This window comes from Mesoplodon bidens (assembly GCF_964165515.1).
Source record: "Mesoplodon bidens genome assembly, chromosome: 19".
Lineage (NCBI taxonomy): Eukaryota > Metazoa > Chordata > Mammalia > Artiodactyla > Ziphiidae > Mesoplodon > Mesoplodon bidens.
Genome location: NC_138179.1, coordinates 19,636,739 through 19,659,330, shown reverse-complemented (window position 1 = coordinate 19,659,330; position 22,592 = coordinate 19,636,739). Strand labels below are relative to the sequence as shown.

General features: G+C 40.2%; 2 protein-coding genes across 8 annotated transcripts in view; one reads left to right on the top strand and one right to left on the bottom strand.

The window, feature by feature from the left end:
- Positions 1–22,592, bottom strand: part of KIAA0753 — a 61,373-nt gene that overhangs the window by 33,891 nt on the left and 4,890 nt on the right. For all 7 annotated transcript variants that reach the window (XR_014014016.1, XM_081219427.1, XM_081219429.1 and 4 more), the window contains exons 2-7: positions 22,207–22,369; positions 14,148–14,772; positions 12,015–12,121; positions 9,861–9,923; positions 9,238–9,453; positions 6,893–7,103 (exon numbers count right to left, since the gene is read on the bottom strand). Coding sequence is in view for 6 of the 7 variants with exons in the window: in XM_081219427.1 (XP_081075553.1) it covers positions 6,893–7,103; positions 9,238–9,453; positions 9,861–9,923; positions 12,015–12,121; positions 14,148–14,772; positions 22,207–22,302 (1,318 nt within the window). In the remaining variant the exon portion in view is untranslated. The remainder of the gene's footprint in view (positions 1–6,892; positions 7,104–9,237; positions 9,454–9,860; positions 9,924–12,014; positions 12,122–14,147; positions 14,773–22,206; positions 22,370–22,592) is intronic.
- Positions 18,740–19,453, top strand: LOC308607531 (large ribosomal subunit protein uL1-like). The gene has a single exon (XM_081219543.1). It carries the CDS (start codon positions 18,902–18,904, stop codon positions 19,301–19,303), a length of 402 nt encoding a protein of 133 aa, XP_081075669.1. The 5' UTR covers positions 18,740–18,901; the 3' UTR covers positions 19,304–19,453.

Genomic DNA, 22,592 nt, shown 5'->3' with positions numbered 1-22,592 from the left:
CAGCAACCTTACATCTGACAAGTTATACTAATGAAATCAACCACTGCAAGAACATTTCAGAAGCCGGTAAAGAAACGTGCCAGCCAACAATTACATAAATCACAAGATCAAATCAGGCTCACACATATATCCCAACTGAAAAGACGGGGTTTTCCACCCAAGTGGCTCCCTATGACTTTTAGGGATCGGGGCGGGGGCGTTGGGAAGAGGACACCTTAGGAATTCAGAATGGAGGTATTAGGTAGAGTGAGTTCTAAAACAGAAACAGAAACTGCAACCTTCTGAAATCCAGATTATAATGACCAAAAAAAACCAATAAAATAAATAAAAATAAGAGGGCTACCATATCCTTCCCCATAAGCAACTGTATTAAATTTGCAAATTTCCATAATACCTCAATTTGTAATGAGGATAACGACAGTGATTTTATGATCAGCCCTGACATCTGCACACTTTTTCAGTATCTAACACAATTCACATTCACATTTGAGGCTCACCATGACACACAGAGCAGGTGGGGCAATGATTACTATGTTTTTTCAGATGAGGAAGTAACAGTTAAGTGCTTTACTCAAGGTCACAAGGTCAGCAAGCAGCAGAGTCACATCTTCTGACTCTCTCAGTCCAGGGCAAGGCCGATTCATTCTGCCCTGTCAGGAACTACAGAGCTGTTCCACATGAACACATTTTCCAGATAACTGAAGCTCAATTAATTCTTGATGAATTATCTAATTTGCTACTTACCACAACTAAGTCAGTTACATCGGATAAGGACCACAGGCATACCTGAGAGATCTTGCAGATTCGGTTCCAGACCACCAAAATAGAGCAAATATCATCACAATAAAGCGAGTCACACAAATGTTTTGGTTTCCCAGTGCACATAAAAGTTATGTTTACACTATGTAGTATGTAGTCGATTAAGTGTGCAATAGCCTTATGTCTTTAAAAAATGTATACACCTTAATTAAAAAATACTGTATCACTAAAATATGCTAACCATCACCTGACAATGCAGGGTTGCCACAAACCTTCAATTTGTAAAAAGCACAGTATCTGTGAAGCGCAATAAAGTGAAGCACAAAAAAATAAGGTATGCCTGTATTATCCCCAGTCACAGATGAAAAAATGAAGGTTCAGAGAGATTAAGTCATCAACCCAGGATCACAAACTGGCGGAGCTGGGACTAGAGTGAGGTCTTTCTGGTCCCCGTTTTTCCCACGGTGGTCTGTCTTCCTGCTTTCCCACATTGGTGCCTACAATGAGTTTTATATTAGCAGGTTTCCCAAATTCTCTCTCTGAATCTGGTCCTCACCTTTCACAACTCAGTTATGGGCACCTCTCATCTTTTAACTCATTTAGGGAACACATCTCTGTGTGCAGGCCTGGAAAGTTCTCCACATTCCCTCCAGAGTATCATAAATGAGCACCCAGAACTCAGGTTACTGTGATTTGCTGCTCAGAGGCCTTTTCTTGTCCTATTTCACTTCTTCACAGTCACTCATTTAAATGCCTAACTATGTGTCGGCCTTAGGGCTACCACAGAGGATACAGCAGCAAATAGACATCACACCTGTCCTGAGGGAAAGGCTGGCAAAGGCAGCCTTCTGGTTAGAAGGAAGGTGCTATACTAGTTCTACCTGCCTACCAATGAAGGGATACCACATTATACCACAGAATACTACATTACAGTGAGTAAATATCTAATAGTAACTAAGTTAGGTTTTTTTACATTCATGATAGAGGCAGTGCATTAAGCTACAGATTTCCACAGAATTAGTTTAGATTGAGAAATAAATGAAAACCAGACTGATATATAACTTTCAAATCAGTAGAGGAAACAAAATGAAACAAGAACAACTTGATTAACATAATAAATTACAACAAAGAAAAAAAAGTGGCAAGTGGAAAACAAAAAATAAGGTAAAAGAAGTTCAAATGTGCTATTAATCTCAGTAAATGTAAGTAGGTTAAATATAGAACTCTACAACAGGGTTAAAAATACCAACAATAAACTATTTACAAGAGACATTCTTAAAATAAAACAGCAAAGAAAAACTGAACATAAAGGGATGGAAAATGTTATTCTAGGTAAATGCCAAACAAGTTAGGTAGATGAAACAATATTAATATCAAACAAAACAGAATCCGAAGTGAATAACGTTAAAAAGGCAAAGAGAGATATTTAATAATAACATACAAAATCCACAGAAAAAAGATTTATCAGTAAGGAACGCTTAGGCATCTAACAGCACATCTTCAAAATGTACAAAACAAAAATGAATAGAAATACAAAGAGAGGGCTTCCCTGATGGCGCAGTGGTTGGGAGTCCGCCTGCCGATGCAGGGGACACGGGTTTGTGCCCCGGTCCGGGAGGATCCCACATGCCGCGGAGCGGCTGGGCCCGTGAGCCATGGCTGCTGAGCCTGCGCGTCCGGAGCCTGTGCTCCGCAACGGGAGAGGCCACGGCGGTGAGAGGCCCGCGTACCGCAAAACAAACAAACAAAAAAAACAAACCAAAAAATGAATAGAAATACAAAGAGAAATTTTTAAAGTCTCAAGAGACTTGAACATACCTTTAGATCAGTCATCTACAGATCAAGTAAATAAAACCAGAAAACCATAGAAGAAAAAGAAATAAAAGCAATAAAGATTGGAAAGGAGGAAATAAACCAATGGTTATATTCATAGATGACATGACTATATACACTGCAAAACACAAATAATCTGCCCATAAATTATTAGAAATAAATTAGCTTAGCAAGGTTGCTAGATATAAGATCAACACATAAAATCGACTATATGTCTGTATATCCACAATATTCATTAAAAATTAAGTTTTTAAAAAGACATCATTTACTGAATGCACTGAAAATAGCAATACCAAGGAATAATTCTAAATAAAGATGAACAAACACACACACACATTATAAGTTACTGAGAGTATTTAAAGACAACCTAAATGAATGGAGGGATATATACCCTGCTGGTGGATTGGGAAATATAATATTGTAAAGATAACAATTCCTCACCAAAATTCCAATAGGTTGTTTGTTGTTGGAGGGGGAGGGGATGAAAATTAACAAATTCTGATTCTAAAATTTCTATGGAAATACCAAGGGTCAAGATTTGCCAAGACATTCTGGAAGAACAGGTGACAAAAGCTGTTCTACTAGATATCAAGACTTAGAATAGGGCTTCCCTGGTGGCGCAGTGGTTTAGAGTCCGCCTGTCGATGCAGGGGACATGGGTTCGTGCCCCGGTCCAGGAAGATCCCACATGCCGCGGAGCGGCTGGGCCCCGGAGCCATGGCCACTGAGCCCGCGCGTCCGGAGCCTGTGCTCCGCAACAGGAGAGGCCACAACAGGGAGAGGCCCATGTACCACAAAAAAAAAAAAAAAAAAAAAGACTTAGAATAGTTAAGTAAGATAGTGTACACTAGCATAAGAACCAACAAATAAATCAGTGGAAGAGAACAGAGGACCCAGAAACTGACCCACACATACGTGGACACAACTTATGACAAAAGTGACACTGTATGCCACTGTGGGGAAAGAATAATATTTTCAACCAAGAGTGCTAGCTCAACTAGATATCCACCTGGAAGAAAATGAACCTTTTTTAGGAAATAACATCGGAAAATAGTTTCTTAATTTGGGCATAAGGAAAAGCTTCTTAAACAGGATCCAAAAACAAACCAAAAAAACAAACAACAACAACAACAAAAAACCTATACAGGAAAAGATTGCTACATTGGAATACAGTGAAATTAAGAATTCTGTCCATCAAAAGACACCTCGGCAACATTTAAAAACAAGCTACATCTTATTTCTATGAGGATATTTACAACACAGGTAACTGAGAAAGGGTCCTATGTAGAATACTCCTACGAGGAACTCCTACAAATCAATAAAGAAAAGGAGAGAGAGAGAGAAAGGAAAAATGGGAATCGAAAATGAGAGGGGGGGGGGAGGACTGGTCAAGAGACCTGAACTGGCCCCTCACAAAAGAAGACATGTAAATGGCCAATAAATATATGAAGAAGTACTCACCATTAAACATCCAGAAAATGTAACTAAAACCACAATGACAGCCTTACACAACAACCAGGTCGCCAAAAATTTAAAAACTAATAACAAGGGCTGGCAAGGATGTGTAGCAACTGTTCTCATACACGGTTGGTTGGAATATAAAAGGATAAAACTACTTTGAAAAAAATCTTTATTACAGTTGAACCAATACATACCCTGATGAACTAACAATTATACTCCTGGGAATAAACCCAACAGAAACACAGGCACACATGTACCAAGAGACATATATAAAAACGATCGCAGTAGTTTCCCTTATAATCACCCCAAACTGGAAAAAACCCAATGATTAAAACAACAGAATAGATAAATGGCCATATATTCGTACAGTGGAATACAGCAATGAACATAAACAAATCACAGCTACACAAACAGAACAGATGAATCTCACAAAGTGTTAAGTGGAAGAAGCCAGTCACAAGAAAATACCAATCGTGTGATTCTATTTTTCATAAAGTTCCAAATCAGGCAAAACCAAAGTACAGCATTAAAAAATCACAGTGATAGTTAATAGAGGGGAAGAAGCAGGGGAAGGAGGTTGGAAGAGGAGCGTCTAGGGGGATTTCTTAGTGCTTGTAATGTTCCATTTCCTGGCTTGGGTGGTGTTCATACACAAACGTTTGTTTTCTGATAATTGAGCTGTAAATTTATAGTGCCCTTTTCTATCTGTACATTCCACTTCAATTAAAAGAAGGAAAACTAGTTTACTGGATTCATCCGCACTCTAATATAAATGGCATATTAAAAAATTCAATATTAAAAGCTTAAAACTATTTTAAAATACTATCAATGTATATATGTCCGTTTAAGAAGGGAAAAAAAAGAGGAAAAGAAAATCTCTTAGCAAAACAGGAACAGAAGAAAATTTCCTTAACTTCATATGCAGATTTGCCAAAAATCAATAGTCAGCATCACATATGAAAAAGCATTCCCTTTAAACTGGTAAGGGGCGGGGCACGCAAGGGGAGTTGATGTCCACCATTCCAGTTATTATTCAATATTACCTGAATTAAAATCCATTCAATAAAGCAGAAAGAGGAAAAAAGAAAGGTATAAAAATTGCAAAGAGAGAGGCAAAACTTAAGTGAGCTCATCTATCTGGAAAAATACATAAAAGTTAACAAAACCTCATATTTATTCAAATCTGAAATATCAAGTATAAGACATATCATTATTTTATGTACCGATACGAAATTTTAAAATATCGTCAAGTAATTGTAAGATATCATCAATTTAAGAATGCATCCCAATTTCAAAAATGTTCAAATGTATACCTTAGAACCAATGAAACACAATACCATAACAAATAAAAGATTTCAGCAAGGTGTCAGATATAAGAGCAATGTACAAATCCAACAGCTCTCCTATAAGTAGCAATAACCAATTTCAAAATGTAATTTTAAAAACAGATTCCATTCACAATAGCAATAAAAACTGGAAATAAACCTAACAAGAAAATTTAGGAATTCCTATATATTCCTACGTCAGGGATTGTCATATGCAGAAAGTTATAAAATTCAACTGAAGGGATGGAAAAAGGGCATGAATAAATTGATAGATCATATTGTAAAGATGTCATTCCTCTCCTAATTAATTTATGAACTCAATGTAATACCAATTGAACTCCCAACAGCATTTTTCATGGAACTTGACAAGCTCATTCTAAATTCCTCTGAAGATAAGCAATCACCATCGGCAAAATTTTGAAAAAGCACAACAACAAAGAGGAAAGAACTACCTCTTACAATATTAAAATATGTAGGAAAGAATGACGATTTTGCCTACAAAATTAAAATTTTCTGGGAATTCCCTGGCAGTCCAGCGGTTAGGACTTGGTGCTTTCACTGACAGCGTCCAGGGTCAATCCCTGGTCAGAGAAGTAAGATCCCACAAGCCTCGTGGCACAGCTGAAAAAAGTAAATAAGATAAATAATAAAAATAAAATTTTCTGTGCCAGAAAAGATATCATAAACAAAATTCAAAAGTAAGTGTCTAAGAGAAAATATTTACAATACATGTAAACCAGAAAAGGATTAAGATCCAAAATATATAAAGAACTTCTATATACTCATAAGCAAAAGACAGAACCCGGTAGGGAGATGGCAAAGGATATGAACAGATAAATCAAAGAAGAGGAAATAAACAAGGCTAAGGAACACATGAAAGAAAAACCTTCCTGACTAGGAATCAGGGAAACACAATATAAAACAGTAAGGTACCATTTTCCACCAAGAGACTGGAAATTTTTTATATTTCATTATATAAAGTACTTGGCAAGGATATGGGGAAATACATACTGATGGTCACTGCTAAACAAAACATAATTGTATGCCCATTTTCAAGGGCAAGTTGGCAGTATCTGTTTAAATGTGCACACCACGTAAGCTTGCAACTCTGCTTATTGGAATAACAAGAATTTATTACCTATGGAAAAAAAGATCATATGTATCAACCAATGTGTATTTGTGTAGATATGTATATATCTATCGTTAAAATGTAAATAAAGAAACTTAAAAAAAAAAAAAGCACGGTTCTAACTTCCAGCTCTGCAGGGATTTACTTTGGTTAGCCCAAATGCTATGATGCAGGTAAAGGGAATTTTACTTTCTCCACCCTCCTCTAGGGAAAAATACTCCAGCCTCCAGCCTAAGGAAGCATTTTGGTTGCTATTCCTTTATCCTAGTTCAAGTGCACCTATTGTGGACTAGGCTTTAAATCCTGACCCAGGGGGGGCAACTGTTACAGTCCAGACAATTTCAAAGAATAAAGTATCTTGTAATAAACACTTTAGGACACATACTAGCAAGAAGCTTCTTTGCCACTGAAGGTCCTCTTGTTTCCTGTGGAAATATCTCCTTTGCTACGACGGGCCTCCTCTCACTCTTTGGTGATGTACTTCGCCATCTCTCTAAGGCCCTTTGGCTACCAATAGGAAATCTCCTCCGAATTTCACTGAAACATTTCTTTGCCTTTTTTGGTGACAGTGTCTTTTCCAGGAGGGATTCCAACGCCTGCCATGAAACAGTTAATCATTCTCTTAGTTTATCTGACAAAAGTCTGACTTCTCAATTATAAAACTGAAAATGGGAACTCCAGAGAAACTCATTATTAAATGGCTATCTCTAATTGTTAATGAAACATCACTTAGTTTTAAAACTTGGTTATTTAGAAATCCAATTAATAAAAGAATTCGGCATGTTCTTTTATATGTTTAGCTCACTAAAACCAATAGCAAAAAAATAAAGAATATGACCACTCTTAAAGGCATCCAAATTCTAAAATTAAGGATTCCTATTTTAAAAAATAACCACAGTCTTCAGAATATAATCCTATACGCTATATAAGCATTTTAATGCTCAATGAAAACCTCATAAACTTAAATTATCCTTTAAGTGAGCACACAGACTGTATTTAATGTACATCTTCATAAACGAAAGGAAACTTAGCATGTCCAGTGGCTCTAGTCACTCATCTACCACAACGGGGGAGATCTGTGCCCCGCCACCCCTTCGAAGAGAGGCATGTCCTCTAACAAGTACCCACTCGTCACCAGGCAGCAAGGGCCCAGTCTCCCTCCAGTCAGTACAAGTTAAGGACAACTGAACACAGCCAGGGACATTTAGTTCAGATGACAGTAAGGCAATAAGAAAATAATAAGCTATGGGCTGGTGTAGTACACATCAACAAGAAAGAATAAATTTCTTGTGCTACTGAATATTTTCAAATGTAGAGGAGACAAACATTATATTTCAGAAACATTATGTTAAGGCACTCCTGCTCAAAATTTGGGAAAGGGACTATATCTCTTGAGATCCTTTCTAGGATTAGCAAGATATGTCCTCTAAATGAAATCATCTGGCCAATAAATATTTCTTATGGATAAGTTTAAAAAGCACCACATAACTTGATATGCTACCTAAAGGTCTCCATTTGACAATAACATTCCTGATAGTAAGTTCTATACACATGAATGTAACCAATGTAAATCACAAACATATTTGCTAGATAATGAAACTGTAAAGGTAGAAGGGGACTTAAAGATCACCAAGGGCTGGGCTTCCCTGGTGGCGCAGTGGTTGAGAGTCCGCCTGCCGATGCAGGGGATACGGGTTCGTGCCCCGGTCCGGGAGGATCCCACGTGCCGCGGAGCGGCTGGGCCCGTGAGCCATGGCCGCTGGGCCTGCGCATCCAGAGCCTGTGCTCCGCAACGGGAGAGGCCGCGACAGTGAGAGGCCCGCGTACCGCAAGGAAAAAAAAAAAAAAAAAAAAGATCACCAAGGGCTAGTTAATGGTAGAATTGGTCTGTCACTTAGTCTCGAATTCTTCCCACTACAGCATCCTTCCTCTACAGCCAACAGCTTACTGTGTCACACTAACAGAAAGGCCATGCTTTTACTTGTGGATGAAAATGTGTGGCGCAGTGGAAATAACAGTGGCATGGGAGTCAGAAAACGGGCACTGGATTTCCAGCCATCAGGAGAAGTAACTGTGTCATCTCTGACCTTTGTTTTTAATCTGTAAAACGAAAGTAATAAAACCTATTGCAAATCACAGCAAGGCAGTAAGGATGGAATAACAGCACTGCACAAACTTCAAAGAACTCTAAAGGTTTAAGGACACCGTGTTTTTGCTGTCTTTGTCACCAACAAAACTAAACACGCTATCTATTCCTGACTAGTACATGCCGGGTGTGATTTCCAGAAGTCTCTAGCCATAGCACAAGACTTTAGACTCTGCTTCCATATATCTTTGTGGTTTTTTTCAAAAATCTATCTAGATTGCACACTGATATTCTAGTCGAAGCACTCATCTAAACAGTGCTTTACTGGTTTCCTTTTGTATGCTAACAAGTTCTTTTGGTCACGGTATGGAACATTCTGTTTAATGAATGGACCTGGTTAAGAGTTGTTATATGTTCTAGACTCAAGTCAACAATTCTCAAAGCAGTGAAATACAATATAGACTAGACTGTAAAAACAAAATTAAAAGGAAGTGCTTCTTCTGCCCTCTGCAAAGCTTGAATTTACTAGGTACCAGCTTTGTCTTGTGTTCTCCACAAATCTCAATGAAATTAGGCAATGGTAAACATTACTTCCCTGCTTAGAAACAATGCACTTTAAACAAAAATTGGCGTCAACTTCATACCTCAGTTTGTTGCAGGATATCTATCACCACATCAGGGACAGAAGAATTGGCCTCCAGCTTGGCAGAACAGAGTGAAAGCTGGCGGATGAGGCTGCCCAGTTCCTTGCACCAAGTAGGAACTGGGTGCTCTAACCGGTCAGTAAACTGAGTAACAAACATCTGTAAGGCCCGAATGGCTCCTCGATGGGCAGCTGCCAGCCTGGACACTGCCCATGACTGGCAATGAATGAGATGCGAGAGTTATTTCAATACTCACAACTTCTAAACATTAACCCAACCCTTACGAACGTTTATAGCCCATCTTCTTTCTATGTAAGAACAACTTCTACTGTAAAAACTTTTTCATAGTAAAGGGAATTGTAAAGCTGAAAGGTTTTCTAATGAAAAAGCCTTTTCCCTTGTATGCTCAGTTTCTTATACCAGGAGCAAGAACAAAAATCTATTTTCAGAACCTGTTTCTTGGAAGATGAGCCCAAATTCAGAATATGTAAGATGCTCACTCCCTAATAGGTTTCTACAAGCACTGAAAATAATATTAGTGCAGGGAACCCACACATAGTACTAACAAAACACTGGAAATGTAGTTTATAAGTAGTATTAATCATAATTAAATTGCATCATACCTTCTTAGTGTGTTTAATTTTATGTGGACTCAATTTATCCAATTCTTCCTGGATTTCTTTAACCTGTTTTGTAAAGGGGGGAGAAATGAAAACTTCGTACCTTTCCACTGATCTTTTCTGTAGAAAAGGATACATTTTCTCTTGTCCAAATATAACCATTACTATTTTTTTTAAATAAATTTATTTATTTATCTTTTGGCTGCGTTGGGTCTTTGTTGCTGCGTGCAGGCTTTCCCTAGCTGCGGCGAGCAGGGGCTACTCTGCATTGCGGTGCGCGGGCTTCTCATTGCGGTGGCTTGTCTTGTTGTGGAGCACAGGCTCTAGGTCCATGGGGTTCAGTAGTTGTGGCGCATGGGCTCAGTAGTTGTGGCTCGCGGGCTCTCGAGCGCAGGCTCAGTAGTTGTGGCGCACAGGCCTAGTTGCTCCGCGGCATGTGGGATCTTCCCGGACCAGGGCTCGAACCCGTGTCCCCTGCATTGGCAGACGGATTCTTAACCACTGCGCCACCAGGGAAGTCCCAAATATAACCCTTATTAATTCAAGTCACTTGAAAATGAAACAAGGCTCTTCATTCATGCACCCCCAAAGTAGCTATTGGTTTCCAGTTCGAGATGGTGACTAGAGCACGGGGTTCACCTTCCATCCCTTGGTCCCCAATGGAAGAGGAATTTAACATGAAGGAGTGAAGGTGAAGGTGACTCTGGAAAGGTAGGAGGGCCAGATCAGGATGTCTTCAGTGCCGTGGCTAAAGAATTCAGCTTCCACCCTCTACGTAACAGCGAGCCAGTCAAACCTTTCACGCACAGCTCTGATTCGTGTTTCAGAACAATCTTTATAGCAGCAGCACAGAGTAAAAAACAAAACGAACCCAAGAAAAATACAAAACAAAATCTAACTCATGCGTCATCTTTGAAATGAAAGAGTCCAGTGTGGGGTTCAGCAATAAGGCTAACACGTGAGCTAAGTGGCCAGAAATGCGTTCAAGGCTTACTAATGAGTAAGGCGTTAAAGTTAAACCAAACATTTAAAAATTCTATCTACAATGTAAACAATGTAAATGCCTGCTTATCGGCCACTCCATGTGTCCTGAAAGACACTCAACACATTCTTCATCCTTTACTATTTAGTAAAGACGATTAAACTATTTACTATCTACTAAGCTTCTAGTACACAGTAAACATGAGACAGATGGGAAACTAACAAGGTCCCTATCCTCGAAGACTATAAGGTGCATGACTGGGGACCACGGGTTTCGGGGTAACTGATCCACTTAAATTTATCTGCAAAAATATGGGCTGTATAAGCATTTTTTTCTGGGGAAAGGACACATAGCTTTTAGTAGATTCTCAAGAGTCTATGACCCCAAAAAGTAAAGAAAAAAACAAAAACAAAAACAAAAAACCCCCCAGTATTTAAAGAGTTTGGCCAGGGACTTACTTCCCTGGTGGCGTGGTGGTTAAGAATCCGCCTGCCATTGCAGGGGACACGGGTTTGATCCCTGGTCTGGGAAGATCCCACATGCCTCGGAGCAACTAAGCCCATGCGCCACAACTACTGAACCTGCACTCTAGAGCCCACAAGCCACAACTACTGAGCCCACACGCCACAACTAGTGAAGCCCGTGTGCCTAGAGCCGGCGCTCCGCAAGATGAGAAGCCACTGCAATGAGAAGCCCGTGCACCACAACAAAGAGTGACCCACACTCACCACGACTAGAGAAAGCCCGTGCACAGCAACGAAGACCCAACACAGCCAAACATTTCTTTAAGTAAATAAACAAAACAAATAAATTTATATAAAAAAAAGAGAAGGCATCGCAATGAGAAGCCCACGCACCGCAACAAAGAGTCGCCCCTGCTCGCAGCAACTAGAGTAGGCCTGTGCACAGCAATGAAGACCCAAGGCTGCCAAAAATAAATTTTTAAAAATTTTTAAAAAGATAAAAATAAAATAAAGAGTTTGGCCATATACACATGATACACAAACATACATAAAGGCAAAGGACGAGAAGCAGAATTATTTGTCCACGTATTCAGGAAATTCGGCCTCACAAACACATCAGAATTCATGTAGGATACCTGGTGCTGATATTCCTGAGACAAAAGGAAAACAGGAATTCCCTAAGAAGGTCCCCCGGTCCCTGAGCCTCCGCACCTGCTGCTGAAGGACGTAGAGCATCCGGGCAGAACGGACGGCCTGCTCCTGCCTCCTGACACGGATTCTCCGCTCTTCATCTGGATCCAAAGCTTCTTCCATGCGATCTGAAAATAGTTTTCCCCCAAAAGTGGATTATAAACCACACACTAAAAACTTATAAAAACTTCAATTACTCAAAGAGATAATGAGGTTGACAATCTCTAGTTTTATTAAGAAAAAAAATGAAGCTGTCATAACCAAAAATTTCAGTTTTCATCAGCCAAAAAACTAGGAACCAGCAAGTGGGCCTGTGTCCTGACTCAGAGATGGAAGAGACATGAAGACTAACTAGATCAAGCTCCCCTCCAGGCAGGAATTCCCTGAACCAAATCCCACTGGACAGCCTATGCCACAGTTATGCAACTCTTACTATTTTTAAATTCTTTCTATTGAACCCAAATCTATAATGCTTTCTATTTTTTTTTAAATTAAATTTCTTGGTCGCGTCACGTGGCATGCAGGATTTTAGTTCCCCGACCAGGGATGGAACCCATGCCCCCTGCAGTGGAAGTGCAGGGTCTTAACCACTGGACCACCAGGGAAGTCCCGTGCTTTCTACTTTTTAAAAAAAACATTTATTGACCTATTTTTATGTTTAACAAGATTTCTTTTGCACTCTCTTATCCTGAACCCAGATGAGAAGTCCTTTCTCCAACATATTAAGACACCAAGGGCTAAAATTATTTGCGTGTCCAAAGTCTTCGTTTATTTGTCAGGAAGCACACCCTCGTACACACTGCTGGTCCACATTTTCAAAAGATTCATTCAAAGAAACTGTTTCTGGAAGACTGCCTGAGCAGCTCAGCTCTAAAAGTCCCCTGTATGAGGCCCTATCACCAGAGCAGTGGGCCTCGTGGCTTTGCTCCCCTGGTAGCATGGTTTCTACCAAACTATGCTGTGGAGTCATGCCGCACACTGCTACTGAGCAATGTTAGGAGAAAAAAGCCACTACACTGCTGCTATTCTGATGTAGGAATGTTTTCGAATTGCTCATATTACACAACATACTCTTTATGGAGACCCACCAGAGAAATTTTTTTCCAGCCTCAATACGTGGTACAATTTTTTTCCTCATACAACTGTTTTTTTCTTCGTAAATTCTGCAATTGATCACATTTTCCTTGTGAGCGACTGTGAGGAAGCTCAGAAACAAAACTGTAACCCATTCCTAATAAATCTTATTTTTCCTTTCCTTATTTTTTCCTTTCCTTATTTTTTCCTGTGCCAAAATATCCTCATTTACATATTTTTGTTCTATTTTATTCAATCTGTTTCTGTAAGGCACCTTAAATTTCTTACATAACATGCATACACGCACATATGCATACACTGCTTGACTTTATAGTGTAAAAGATCATTATAGACTATGTGTTATCTTAGCACAGTAGCTCCTTTTGATGTTAACTCCCTATTCCTTGCAGTCTGAAAGCTAGGCTTGATCCCCCTACTTGTTAGCTATGGTAACCCCAAATTTTCCATGTGCAATCCATCTTCTACTCCCCAGGGAAATGCAAGGGCATAGGGAACACTGAAAAACTGTAGAGAACAGTATATGAGGATCACACACCTTCCTTTCTACCCTGTGGTCAGATATTTTATACGTATATCCATAACTCCCCATCACTGCTGTGTACTCATCTAAACATTGCCTAAGTTAGAACTGGTTTTAGCTATAATATACAGGTATTATGCTCTTTTCTGAACAAATTAAAAATCATTTTTCTGGATACAGAAGCAAAACATTACAGGATAATTACAGGATAATTTGCACTCAGGTGCTAGAAGACCTAAGCTTCAGACAACAGGTACTGCAGTTACTAGGCGGGGCCCTCAGTCAGTCGACTTACCAAGTACAGCCTAAGGAAAAGGGGCTCTTTCAGGTACCTCTGCTGGAAAGAGGGGCTAGGGCAGGGCAAACGCATCAGAAAAAAAGACACTGGTCAAAGTCAAAGTCCACCTGTCTTGTCCTGAGTGCTCACTCTAGTGACAGGAGAGAATGGAATGTGACGGGGGGCGGGGGTCCCGAAGAATGTATTTGGGCTATACCCTCTCCTAGCATCTTTTCGAAGTCAAGAGTCCAATTTTTCTCACCTTTTTTAGTTAATTCTTCAATTTTATGGATACAACTGCTCAATTCTTTCTGGAGTCGCTGAACTTCCAGCAGGCTTTTGTGTCCGCACAGGTTTTTGTGGTCACCTATCCTGGCACGTGGCTGAAGTCCTGGATCACGAGTGGGTGGCGAATTTGGCTTGGTGAGGTCTGACTGTCCTGGATGAGATGTGTACAGATATACCTTGGCACCTGAGCTGGAAATTTCTACTTTGGATGGCTGGTTGCTGCCGTGACAGACTTCCCGACTCTTTGATTCCTTCCTTTCCACTCTATGGTCAGATATTTTATGGTTAGAGTGTCCACATTTCTGAAAGATTTGGGGCTGACTTCTGAGATGGTGTTCTTTTATATGTTCTTCAAGCTGTCTTCGTTTTACATCTCTTTTGGCTAGACGGACGGCATAGCTAAGTCTCTCTTCTGATATGACAGAAAATGAAACAGAACTGCTTACGTCAGGACCGTCTCTAAAACCTGAATCTCTGCAATGGTATGACTCATTGTATGACTGCTTCAGTTTTTCAATTCTAATTCCATGTGGGCAAGAATATCGGATCGCCAAGTTGCTTGAATGTGTAGGAACATTCCTATTAAACTGCAGCTGGTTCTTTAAAAAAAAAAAAAAAAAAAAGCAAGCACACATTAGAAAAATAACATATTGCATGGTTAGTATATGTCTATAATCAAGTTTCTAACATTTCACCCACACGATTATTAGTGCTAAGAGGTATTTTCCTGTTGTACTGATAGAATCAGCTACTCTCACACACCCTTGAATTAACCATACACCCCTGGTTCTATCCTACAATCACCCAGTCCCCAGTATTATACTTCTGGTTTACTAGTAGCATACTAGAATCCTCCTCACAAAGTCAACTCAGAAAGCTTCAAACAGAACCAGTAAGTTCCTCAACTCCCCAGTGATAGACTTCTGCCCTGTATCAAAATGTCAGTTTCCAGCAAGTGATCAGTACAATTCATTATGAGTGTTCCTGAAAATTGCTCCACAGATGCACCACACAGAACCTAAGCCACTGACAATACTCTTCCTGAGATTTTTCATCTGGTGGTTAGACCACATCTCTTATTCTACACCTAAGTGCATCTTGCTCTAAACAGTCCACTTCACCTTCTTATGCAGGTTTAAGTCTTTGTTAGTTATAATCATGATAGACACAGGTTTTGTTTTTCAGTTAACAAACATAGGCATGTTTCCATACTCCCACAGTTTGCATTATTTTTCACAGTTGAATTTTCCAAAATCCAATGAATGGCCTTTTCATGCTTAACCTAACTATAACCTTATTATTAAATATTTAGATTGTTTCAGCTTTTCCACTAATAGAAATATTACTTCAATTAGTATTCCCATGCATTTAGTTTTTTCTCTTTTTAGATTATTTCCTTAGGATAAATGATCTGTTCTGCAATTACTATGTCAAAAGGAGCAAACAATTCTGTGGCTTTGGACCTGTCCATGGCAGGTAAATAGCACTAGGAGAATCGTGCATGCAAACCCACCGCAGCCTGTGCTATGATGCCTTATTCTTGGGACGGCTTCCCCAACTCTCACAGCACACACAAGAACATGTGTTTATAGAATCACGTGTATGAAGAGTTAGTTTAAACTAACCCAGTGTGATAAAACTTCAGGAAAGTATTTTAGGGAAAGAAAGTAGAGATGAGAGAGAAAAAAAATAATTACCATCTGAAAGGTGCACAGAATGAGCAACAATACTTGGAACTTATGGCCTTATTGGAGAAATCTTCCCCCAAAGTAAAAATAACCTAAAATACCTAGGGGATTTCATATAAGTACTAGGAAAAAAAAAATGAATGAATGAATTCCTCTTTAACCTGGGTGTAGGGAAAGGCTTTCTAACTGTGACTCAAAATCCATATGCAATAAAAGAATGATAATTTTTACTACATTAAAATAAAAATTTTTTAAACAATTTCTGTTTTTTATGGTTTCAAAACACCATAAACAAAGTCAAAGAACTGAAAAACTGGAAGAAAACTATTTGTAAATTGAGATGAATAAAGACCAAAACTCAGTAGAAAATGGTGAAAACATATAACAGACAACTAACAACAACAAAAAAAGAAACACGGCCCTTAAATATATGAAAAGTTCATCAAGTTCATAAAAACACAAATTAAAAATACACTGAGACAGCAACAGATCAGCAAAAATTAAGAGATATAACAACACATGCTGTTGGCAAGACTGGGAAAACAGGCCTTCTCACAGGACGCTGGTGGGAGCACAACCCTCAGAGACAGGACTCCGGCAACAGCAAACAAAACCACACATGTGTTTGTTTGCCTTTTGACCGAGCAGTCTCACTTACAGGGATTTATCCTGAAGATACACCCCCAACAATACATATGCACAGGGTTACTCACTGCTCTATTGTAACTGCCAAGTATTGGAATTGACCTAAATGCCTATGTAGAAGCATGTCTCAAACTGTGCTATATCCTGGACTTCCTTGGTGGCGCAGTGGTTAAGAATCCGCCTGCCAATGCAGGGGACACGGGTCCGAGCCCTGGTCCAGGAAGATCCCACGTGTCGCAGGGCAACTAGGCCTGTGTGCCACAACTACTGAGCCTGTGCTCTAGAGCCCTCAAGCCACAACTACTGAGTCCGTGTGCCACAACTACTGAAGCCCACGTGCCTAGAGCCCGTGCTCCCCAACAAGAGAAGCCACCACAATGAGAAGCCCGTGCACCGCAACGAACAGTAGCTCCCACTCGCTGAAACTAAAAGCCCGCACTCGGCAACGAAGACCCAACGCAGCCATGAATAAATAAATAAATAAATAAAAGAAAACAAAAGAAACTATGCTACATCCACACAGAGGAGTGCTATGAAGATGTTAAGAAGAATGAGGAAGATGTGTATGAACTCATGCAGAGGGATTTCTCAGATATGCTGTTCAGTGAAAAGAGCCAAGTGCAAAAAAGAGTATCTGTAATATTCCACCCTTCAAAAAAGGGGAGAAGTACTTCATGAGAAAGCACACACACACATCTGATCATTTGTGCAGAAAGAAACAAAGGGAAGAAAAATCAGAGAATAATAAGATTAGGTATCTACAGGGTGTGGGTAGGAATTAGGTGGAAAGGACAGAGGGAATGGGGGGGGCGGTAATACTTCACTGAATGTTCCTTTTTGCACACGTTTGTTTGGAACCACATTAATGTTTCCCATATACTAGAGAGACAGGAAGGAAGAGGAGAAGGGAGGGAGAAAGGGAGGAAGATAATAAATAAAATTCATACGGATGAAGGAAAACCCTAGAAATAAATACTAACAGAAACCAACGAACCAAAATGAAGTTCAAATGACTAACATAACCACACTAAAAAGTGGAGGTTTAAAAAAAAAATCAACCCAATTAACTTTTGAGCACAGCATTTGGACTATATGCCCTCAGGCTAAAGATAAAAAGTTCTCTAAACAAATACTGAACTCTAATTTGTAGGGTTCTTTTTTTGCGTAGGCATGGATTGCAATTCTCAAACAGTTTTGTACATTCTAGGATTGAGCAAATGAGTACGCATACTGTGGATAACTGGAGACTGGTTTCACACTGTTGAATACGGGAGTTACAAACGGGAAGTGTTGGATTGGACTGGAGATACCTGTGTGAACTCATGGGTTTAATATAGACAGATAGGCAGGTAGACAAACAGATACACGGAAAGGGAGGAAAGAATGGAGTAAGAGAGAGGAGGGGGGAAGGAAGGAGGAAGTGCAGATCTGCATACAAATGTGTGTACAGGCACACAAGTATATACATCTATTTCCCAGTTATGTCCTCTGAGAGGGCATATGAGAGAAACACTGACATCCGAGAACCACTGAGCATATCTAGTACCTGGATACTGATTCCTAAAATCCATTCTCCACCAAAGGGATGAAGTCTCCTTTGATAAATGGCTGATTCTAGGGCTGGGACCGGGGAAAATTATGCTGAGCCTGGAATATCTTTTTATAGCAAAAAGTAGTCAAAGATTGATGGAAACGTGAAAGGGACACTGGAATCAGCTTGAAGTGACTCTCATTTCACTGGCCAAATCAGAGACCATTTTTTTTTTTTTTTTTTTTTTTTTTTTTTTTTGCGGTACGCGGGCCTCTCACTGTTGTGGCCTCTCCCGTTGTGGAGCACAGGCTCCAGACGCGCAGGCTCAGCGGCCATGGCTCACAGGCCCAGCCGCTCCGCGGCATGTGGGATCTTCCTGGACCGGGGCACGAACCCGTGTACCCTGCGTCGGCAGGCAGACTCTCAACCACTGCGCCACCAGGGAAGCCCCAGAGATCATTTGAATATCATACTGAATTAAGTAACAATCTAAAAGTCTGCTCTGATATAAATAAATAAATAAGTCACCACTTGCCTACCATCATAATAAAAAATTGATTCAGGCAAAAATCATCCATGAGCTCTTTTCCGGTTATCGCTGTGCAAGGGACCATAAGCAGCAAAGTCTCCCAAGACACCCTCTACGAGGCAGTGCAGGAAGTCCTGCACGAGAACCAGCGCAAATGCCGGAAGTTGTTGGAGACGGTGGAGCTTCGGATCAGCCTTAAGAACTATGACTTTCAGGAGGACTAATGCTTCTCGGGCACCGTCAGGCTTAAGTCCACTCCCCGCCCCAAGTTTTCCGTGTGTGTTCTGGGGGACCAGCAGCGCTGTGATGAGGCCAAGGCTGTGGATATCCCCCCCATGGACACCGAGGCCCTGAAGAAACTCAGCAAGAATGAGAAACTGGTCAAGAAGCTGGCCAAGAAGTATGATGCCTTTTTGGCTTCAGAATCTATGATCAAGCAGATCCCACGAATCCTGGGCCCAGGCCTGAATAAGGCTGGCAAGTTCCCTTCCTTGCCGACCCACAATGAGAACATGGTGGCCAAAGTTGATGAAGTGAAGTCCACAATCAAGTTCCAGATGAAGAAGGTGCTGTGTCTGGCAGTGGCTGCTGGCCACATGAAAATGACAGATGATGAGCTTGCGTACAACATCCACTTAGCTGTCAACTTCCTGGTGTTGTTGCTCAAGAAAAACTGGCAGAACGTTCGGGCTTTGTACATTAAGAGCACCATGGGCAAGGCCCAGCGCCTGTACTAAGGCACAGCTTAATAAACCATACTCCCACCATTAAAAAAAAAAAAAATCATCAGTGAATGCTAAACTAGCAAATGAAGTTTGGGGAATAAAAGGATATTAACATAGTCTCAAAGACAGATACTTCCAATTACAAAAGGCAAAAGAGTAACTTTACAATGGAAAACTTGGCAGAAACCACCTTAATCAAATAATTAAAGTTAACATTGTCAGTAATGGGACTAAATTGACAGCGTCTACCTCCTGATATGATAAACTGAGAAGAACTCAGTATCACCTCAGTGCTTTTCCCACAGCAAGTGCATAACCTGAATGTAATTATAAGAAAATTTCAGACAAACCCAAAATGAGAGGAAATCCTCAAATAATAAGCCTGTATTTTTCAAAAATGTCAATGTTATGAAATACAAAGACAGACTCAAAAATCGTTCAGATTAAAGGAAACTAAAGAAACATGACAATGAAACTCATGATCTTAGATTTTCTTTCACTATGAAGGACATTATTGGAACAACTAACAAAATCTCAGTGAGGTCTGTAGATTACATGATAGCATCATTTGATGATAATTTCCTGATTTTGATCACTGTACCATGATTATACAAGCAGAAGTACTTAGGGGCAAAAGTGCATTATGTTTGTAACTTACTCTTTTTTTTTTTTTTTTTTTTTTTTTTTTTTGCGTTACATAGCCTCTCACTGTTGTGGCCTCTCCCGTTGCGGAGCACAGGCTCCGGACGCGCAGGCTCAGCGGCCATGGCTCACGGGCCCAGCGGCTCCGCGGCATGTGGGATCTTCCCAGACCGGGGCACGAACCCGTGTCCCCTGCATCGGCAGGCGGACTCTCAACCACTGCGCCACCAGGGAAGCCCTGTAACTTACTCTTAACCAGTTTAGAATTGTGTGTGTGTGTGTGTGTGTGTGTGTGTGTGTGTGTGTGTGTGTGTGTGTGTGTGTGTGTGTGTGTAGTGAGACAGAGAGAGAGAAAAAAAAAGGAAGGAGGGAGAGAGAGAGGGAGGGAAAATGCACTAAAATGCTAACATTTGGGGAATCTGGGAGAAGAGTATCCAGGAATTCTGCGTACTATTCTTGCAGCTTTTCTGTCAGTCTGAAATTATGCCAAAATTTTAAAAAAGCTTTTCTTTGAGATATTACTATACACCCACCAGAATGGTGTAATTAAAATATATATATAATTTAAAAACACCAGCAAATGCTGGCAAAGATGTGGAGCAACTGGAGCTCTCATTCATTACTGGTAGGAAAATAAAATGGTACAACCACTTTGGAAAAAGGTCTGTTGGTTTGTTAAAAAACTAAACATACACCTACCCTATGACCCAGCAATTTTACTTCCAGGTATTTACCCAAGAGAAATGAAAACATGTTTACAAAAAGATCTGTACAAGAATGTTCATAGCAGCTTCATTCATAGTGACCCAAACAGCCCAGGTGTCCATCAGTTGGAGAATGAATAAACAGTGGTACACCTTTACCATGGAACACTACTCAGTATTCAAAAGTAACAAACTACTGATACATGCAACAAGGTGGATGAATCTCAGAAATATTACACCAAATCTCAGAAACATCATACCCAGTGAAAGAAGCCTCACACAAAAGAGTACACAGTATATGACTCTGCTTACATGAAGCTCTAGAACAAACAAAACTAATCTATGTTGAAAAAAGATCAGAATAGTGGTTGTCTGTGGAGGGCCGGGGTGGGACTGACTAGGAAGGGGCACGAGAGAACTTTCTGGGGTAATGTAAATGATCTGTATCTTGATAGTGGTATGAGTTATATATGTGTATACACTTGTCAAAACTCAGCAAATGTGACAAGATGTATACATTTCAGTGTATTTGTTGTAGATGTAAAATGTACATCAAAAGAAAAAAATGCTAAACAAAGAATGAATTCTAGGGGACTTCCCTGGCAGTCCAATGGTTAAGACTTTGCCTTCCAATGCAGGGGGTGTAGGTTCAATCCCTGGTCAGGGAGCTAAGATCCCAGATGCCTCCAGCCGAAAAACCAAAGCACAGAACAGAAGCAATATTGTAACAAATTCTATACGGACCATTTAAAAATGATCCACATCAAAAAAAAAAAAGTCTTTAAAAAAGAATGAATTCTAGTGTACGATATGCATGCTCAAGTACTCAGGGTACTCAGAGCCTACAATTTATTTATTTTTATTTTATTTTATTTTATTTATTTATTTTTGGCTGTGTTGGGTGTTCGTTGCTGCACGCGGGCTTTCTCTAGTTGCGGCAAGCTGGGCCTACTCTTCGTTGCAGTGTGCAGGCTTCTTGTTGCGAAGCACGGGCGCTAGGCATGTGGGCTTCAGTAGTTGTGGCATGCGGGCTCAGTAGTTGTGGCTCATGGGCTCTAGGGCGCAGGCTCAGTAGTTGTGGCGCACGGGCTTAGTTGCTCCGTGGCATGTGGGATCTTCCTGGACCAGGGCTGAACCCGTGTCCTCTGCCTTGGCAGGCAGATTCTTATCCACTGTGCCACCAGGGAAGCCCCTGAAATTTATTTTGATCGGAGTCCAAAAGTATGAGGGATTGATGAATAGATTCTAGAGGGATGGATTGAAGGATAGATATGCAATGGAACAAACACGTGAAATAGTAATGGAATCTACAGGTTCACTGTAAAATTCTGTTTGTTGTATGTTTGAAGATTTGTGTAAATACAATACTGGGGGAAAAGACATTTTGGGGACAACTGGGAGAAGCTGAATAAAGACTGGTTATTAGATAATATTAGGGAATTATTTCTTGTCCATTTTCTTAGGTGTGATAATGGTTAAATCTAAAAGGTGATTTAAAACGTGTTCATTGCCCTTTTGTCTGAAATGTTTCATAACAAAACTCTGAAGAGAAAAATAAAACGGAACTACCTGGGTCTGAAGTTTCCTGGGTTCATTCTTCCCATCTAGTTGGACACTAGATGCTAGATGAACACAGGTTGAGGCTGGTCTGCCTGATCCCATCATGTCAGAAAGTGTAGTACGATAGTGAAAGCTCAGTCATCAGCCAACAGTTCTCTCCTAAAATCATTGCCTAAAATAAAAGAAAGTACTTTCAGACCAACTGTATTCAAACAAAAGGAAAGAATAAGTAAAACACAATGCTATGCTCATATAACAATATTCTAGTAGTCCCCAGCCACCTCATACTACAGAGTGAATGCTTAAAGACAGGTATATGATAGTTTCTTCCACTTACGAAAGCAACTACACTTTTGAAATTCTACCTTCCAAGAGAATAGGGCACACACTAGCTT